At 40.4% G+C, this 6334-nt stretch overlaps 1 protein-coding gene across 3 annotated transcripts in view; it reads right to left on the bottom strand.

Moving 5' to 3' along the window:
- The window catches only part of LOC126397269 (mast cell protease 8-like), a 4798-nt gene extending 2743 nt beyond the window's left edge, over positions 1–2055 (bottom strand). Inside the window, exons 1-5 of one of the 3 annotated variants that reach the window (XM_050055915.1) lie at positions 1926–2055; positions 1695–1839; positions 1466–1604; positions 1071–1322; positions 686–968 (exon numbers count right to left, since the gene is read on the bottom strand). In XM_050055915.1, the coding sequence (XP_049911872.1) occupies positions 792–968; positions 1071–1322; positions 1466–1604; positions 1695–1839; positions 1926–2055 (843 nt within the window). In that variant the 3' untranslated portion in view covers positions 686–791. Of the gene's footprint in view, positions 1–685; positions 969–1070; positions 1323–1465; positions 1605–1694; positions 1840–1925 lie in introns of those variants that run through there. The other 2 variants (XM_050055917.1, XM_050055916.1) reach the window with 2 other exon arrangements.
- Between the last annotated feature and the right edge of the window lie 4279 nt (positions 2056–6334).

The following is a 6334-nucleotide window of genomic DNA, read 5'->3' as shown; positions in this document are numbered from 1 at the left end:
AAAAAACTATTACTAAAATAGCAGATATTAATGATTTTCAGTATGTCGCATTCTGCAACAAACTAGTTTAACCACAGAAACCAGTTTCCTGCTATGTGACAGCGAGTGATCTGAAGGAGCGGCACGACACGTTTGACGCATAATTTACACATGCACATAAATGACAGAATCCACGTGGGCTATCTGACAAATAAAGCATAATAAAGACATTAATGTTGTTGAATACACCCGTGAGCCGTGTTCTACTGGGGTACGGCAACACCATGTGGGCAAACCACACACAGAACTGCAATACACCATATGTCATAATAATGGCACATTGTTAAGAAGCTATTTATGTTTATAATTACATTTGCTGATGATTATTTCAGACAGTGGTGCGTGGTTGCCTGTTGTAGAATAGCTTATTTCTTATTTCTACTTTTCATCAATATGTTGGAGGGAGATATTTTGTGTCTCCACCAATATATATTATAATTACGACCTTGCTGCCAACACAAGCCACTCACAGTGGCTCTACAACAAACTTACCCTGACACATCTCCTGGAAAAATTTAATGTACTGCATTTTAAAATGTATTTTAAAAAATACCATTTACATTTTCTGATAAAAAAGAGAAAACAACGATATTTAAGACATTTTTTTATTTTGCCTTTCCAATACGATATTTAAGACATTTTTTTATTTTGCCTTTCCAATAAAGAGCAAACACTGACAGAGCGACTCAGACACAACTGCTCCTCTAAAATACAAATACAAAGATGCTGAAGCAAAGCTGTGTGTAAGATTGTTATTCTTTACAATCTGTCCAGTCATTTGTCTTGACAACTTTGTTGATCCATGGGAGGAACTTTGAGATGTCCGTATAGATGCTGGGTTCATTTTCCCTGTTGCAGTTGCCACATTTGTTATAAGACGCCACACCCGCAGCCTTCCCGTCACACACCAGTGGGCCACCAAAATCCCCCTATGAGGAGGAAATATCTTCATTTGCTCATTCATGACAGATGTCAATACTTTTTTGGACTAGAAACCACAATTTTTCGATATAACAGGAGAGAGAACATACCTTACAAAGAGTTCGCTTTGTGCTATATCCACCTGCACAGATAACATCTGCAGAAAGACCAGGCCATTTCTTCTTCTTACAGACTTGCAGGTTAATGATGGACACATCGGCCACTTTCAGATCATCTACAGTGTCACCACCAGGTGTAGTGCAACCCCATCCAGCTACACGGCACTGTTTGTTTGCTTCTACCTGAATATCAGTCAATTCAATTGTTGTTACACCAACATTCATTCCCTCCTCCCCCGCCACCTGGAGACACAAAGAATCAGAAAGTAATAATTCAATATCTGACTGTCACGGTGAGCACGGTTTTACTCCTCATCAGAATGAATGAAAATCATTTGACGATGTCATTTGGGAATACTGCGGTTGAATAAATAATGAATACTTACTTGTAGGAGCATGATGTCATTTCCTTTTGTAAAATTCTCATAAGAGGGGTGTTTGCACTTCTTGCTGATGTATTTCACTGTTTTTATAGCACTACCAGGTTTTTGGGTGCTCAGAACAACTTTTGCTGTATCCAGATTCCTGAAAAAAACAAATAAAGATGTCAGTGGATTTTCTCAACTCTGTAAACATTAATTGTTTTTTGTTTGTTTGTTTGTTTCTGTGACTCACACATCACAGCGTGCAGCAGTGACCACAATGTCTTTACTGATGCGGAATCCTCCACACACATGTTTATTGTTGCTCTGTATCGAGGCCATATACAGCATCGAGTTCTCCGGGGCTTTTCCTCCACCTATAATTCCACTCCCAGATACTTAAAAATGACAGGAAAAATAAAATGAGTTCAAATTAAAATCATATTTCATTTGCAGGCTGAAGTAGTCAGATTGTGCAACTTACGGTTTCGTCCGAGACAAGCCAGGACATTGAACAGCAGGAACTTGTGCAGACCGTGCATCGTGGCGACAGGATGCTCAACCTGTTGTGTTGGGGAATTTGAGTCAACCCTTTTCACACAGCACAGTTTCATCTTTAGGATTTGATTTTGATCTGTTTTATCTTGACTCCCAGCCACATCCTATGGCTGTGTGACAGCACTTACAAAGCACATACACCATGTGATGAGTACATGTTAACACGGGCTACACTTATACATTCCTCCTCTTCTTTCACGCTAATTGTTTTTGTTTTCCACTTTCTATTTTTATTTACAGTAATAAATATAATGTGCATGTCAGGCTGCTGCTTACTAAGCAGTCCTCTCTGTGTTGACTTCTCTAGGTGGGCAGAATGTGGCATTTAGTTTGAACCAGGGGAGATGGGAGAAGCAAAATCAAACTGCAGGGGCTTAGTACATTTTTTAATGAAGGGTGATCTCTGGCGAGTTTGAGACCTTGGACAGACTGGCGTTGTGTCCCCGTCAACATTACCTGTACCATTTAAACATCTATTCCTTACATTATGACTGTGTACTTTGACTGAGTACTCTTTACACGCTCATTCATTTTCCCTCTCTATCTTTTGCTTCTATCAGATGAGTGGGCGTCCATTCTTTCGATTAAACCAATGAAATCTTTGCACAATCCCTCCTACTGTCCAGCTTTAAACCGTCTCCTTTCTCTGCTGCTGTTCGTTGTCATTTCAGTGCATAATCAATGCAGCCCCATGCCCCTCTAGTTCATATCACATCCAGGACCCAGGGCTTCTTCCACTGAGCTTATCAGAAGCCCTGCTCCACATTTCATCCATTCAGATCTTCAGCCAAATGCAGACCATACTTTTCATGCTCAGGCTATAAGTTTTCTTTCTCACCGTACCATTTACTCCGGTTATACTACGGTTCTTTCTCTACCATAGTTCTTTCTTGCTGCCGCTGTCTGCGCCCTCCATCTCTCCATAACCATCTAGCCTTTATGGATTCATGGGCCTCATCTCTCTTAGCAGTCAGCAGCCTCAGAGTCAGCAGCCACCACCAGTGTCTGGATGTATCTTGCTGCTGCTCAGATGTCCCTTGATCACAAAATATCTCCCTCTGGTGTCCAAGCACCAAAGACTTCTGTTAAATCCTAATCAGCACAAATCATTGAACTCTCTTCACCTCTTCAACACCACAACGAGAACCAGTGTCCAGACTCCATCTGGGGAATATTCCAAGACACTTTCACTCCCTATTCGTCAAATACCAATGCTTGGTCAGTGGCCCTACACATCAAGCACTGACGGGATAGATACACCTCCTGCAGATTTTGGACGCACAGTGATAGGATGTAAATTTACGCTTGTTACATGCATTGTGTCTTCACTGGAAAAGTACAGATTCTGCTCCTTAAACACGTAAATCTCATGCTGCATGTCAGCAAACATTGGTATTTGATAAGTAAGGAGTGGCACGGCGTGATTTTACCAAGAAGGACATGCATCTGGATCAACATCCCATATTGCATTCCAGGGCCAAAACTGCAATCAATAACTGTATCTCAGTTCAGGGGCTGCAGCCTTCAAAAGCTGCATTTGAAGATTGCGTCACATCAGCGCGATCAAGGCTGTCCTATTTCGGAGGGTCCCTCAAATGCAGCTGATTAAAAGCAGCCTTTTTTGAGAATTTGGAGGATGCAACCGATGAATCCTTCGTGGCCCAGCCTATCCCAACATGCATTGCGCGCCGGTGATGATTATACATTAAGTTAACTAGCTAGCGAACAGTTAACTGTTGTTAAAATTACTATTAGCTAAAAGCACACAGCTTAAACAATCTTAATTTACTATGTTTAGGCCTACCTGAAAATGGTCCATCAGCCTGAAATATATCAAACAGCGGTGTCTCCGGCTGTGAATCATCTCCTCAAGTATTAAATAAAATTTAAAAAATAAATAAATTACAATCTCTGGGTCCATGATTTAGGGCTAACTACCTTATTAGCTTACTCCTTTCGTCAAGCGCAGCTGGTTGCTAGGTAAAAGGAACGGCAACAGGTCAGGGCGACCAGGACGTCCTCCGCAGACCAGACCATCCCATTTCGGAGACCGTTGGGTTTGGCTGATGCGGTCTTCAAAGGACGTGGCCAACGTCGACCTTGAAGGCCTCGTCCTTCAAAGGCTGCAACCCCTGAACTGACACACAGCTAACCAATCGCAGCCCTCTGACATCAGCGTGCTGCTTTTGTGCTTCTCTCAAAATTCCTGTCCTTCTTCAGAGCTAAGCCAGTTTTCCAAATTTAAGTCAGGACAATTGAAAAACTAATCCTCAGTGATGTTGAACAAAAACCTTATAAGCTACTGCCGGGTTAGCAAGTATGCTAATGAGTAAACTTGCTGTTAGACGAGAATATTAGCATGTTAGCTTGCAAACTAGGCAGGCCATGCATGTAGGCAAAAATATTTTTCATTTACACTGAGTAAGGATAATGTCATTTTGCAGTTGCAAAGACCTGCAAAGGACACATTTTCCCTCCTTTTTAATAGCCTATTCAAAACTTTTTTTGCAAGATTGCAATGCTAGTGTATATCCAGGGTCATCATTGACATTTGAATCCTGGATAGAGTTGCTCGTGTTGATCCAGGACCATTATTGCCATGTTCGCTGATGTTGACTGCTATGTATGTCCAGAGCCTTCGCATAGAGAGTCGCGTCATCTCCGTTCACTCCAATGGGCCATTTTTTTCACAGCAATGGCAGATCGCGGAGCCTCAATAGTTCCCGAAAGTAGGCGGCACATGCTAGATGCGCAATGGAGTTACAGCAGAAAAGACCGGCTGTGATGTACTTTTAACAGGTAAGATGTCCAAAGACTCAAATTTTACATTATCAGCACAACTTATCTAAATTAACACGTGCATTAAAGCTTGTTAGTGTATTATCCCCCATTACATTAGTGGATTTATGTAATGTTAAAAGATAAGATAACAGATTAGGCTAGGACACTGTACATACTGTACACACCATACAGATAGTTTTAAATTGTATTCTCCTTAACCTTTTTATCTAACACTGGGAAGTTAGAGGGCTTCCAGTCCTGATTTTTTGTGAGCCAGTATGAGTTAGATATTAGCTCAGTTAAATATGACATTGCTGTGTGATTGTTGAGTGGAAGAGTTTTTTTTAAACAAAAACGTAACTTATGGGTGTGTGTTTTTAGGCTTTGTGATTCTATTGAGTATACCTGTCTATAATATGTTACACTCAGCTGATATTACATTGATAGCGAAGTGAGAGGGAAGTTTGAGGACCTGAATGAGATTTAAAACACAAGCTAAGTAATTTTGATAAATGAAACATACCAGGCTAAATGGGGAATTATTCTAAATACCAAATGTATGTATATTACTGTATTATACATATGATCATGCTAAACATATATTGTATAACAGTATTAGATATGTAATCTTGTATATTTGTAACCTACTGTAGGAGCACTGGGTGATGGAGGAGCAGTGATGCTGCAGGACCACTGTGTGAGAGAGAACGCTGCAGATAAGTGCTGAGTCGACCTTGGTGAGACATAAAACTTAATTAACAAGGTGTGTTTCAAATAGTTCCAGAGATAAGGAATCATACTTAATATGTATTATATTGCATTTTATATTAATTATATAAGTAATTATATTGAATATGTAATATATGACATACAGTGTTGGGCAAGTTACTTAATAATTAAAGCTCTCTGTGCTTAATTCATTAACTTACAAATCCAGTAGAGGGCAATATTGCATAGAAGGCTCTCCTCTGCTTATATAAATAACAGTGTGATGATATAAAACAATTAAACAGCCTAGACCTTTTCAAATGAACAGATAACTGTAGACACAGGGACGAGCAGACACAGGACCAAAGTCTGATAACTTATGAGACAGGGATAAATATTTGAGAGCCAGTCATATGAAACAGGAGTGCTGCAGGATGAGGACCATTAATGTTACAGTTCAGGAGTGGCAATAACATTGATGTTACAGGTCCAGGGGTGCATTGTGATGCAGGGGCGCTCACAGCATGATGCACAAAGATGGTTGGAATTAAATCTGCTCTATGCTTAGTCTTGCCCTTTTTGGTCTTGGCAATCTGGTCACTCTTGTCTACCCACAGACATATCCCATAGTGGTTGAATGCATACAGTATTCGGGAACACTTTATACTTACTGAACATCAATCAATCAATTTTATTTATAAAGCCCAATATCACAAATCACAATTTGCCTCACAGGGCTTTACAGCATACGACATCCCTCTGTCCTTATGACCCTCGCAGCGGATAAGGAAAAACTCCCTAAAAAAAACCCTTTAACGGGGAAAAAAAAACGGTAGAAACCTCAGG

Source organism: Epinephelus moara, chromosome 10 (genome assembly GCF_006386435.1).
Source record: "Epinephelus moara isolate mb chromosome 10, YSFRI_EMoa_1.0, whole genome shotgun sequence".
NCBI classification, from domain to species: Eukaryota; Metazoa; Chordata; class Actinopteri; order Perciformes; family Serranidae; genus Epinephelus; species Epinephelus moara.
The sequence above is the reverse complement of the archived record's forward strand: the minus strand, read 5'-3'. Positions and strand labels throughout refer to the sequence as shown.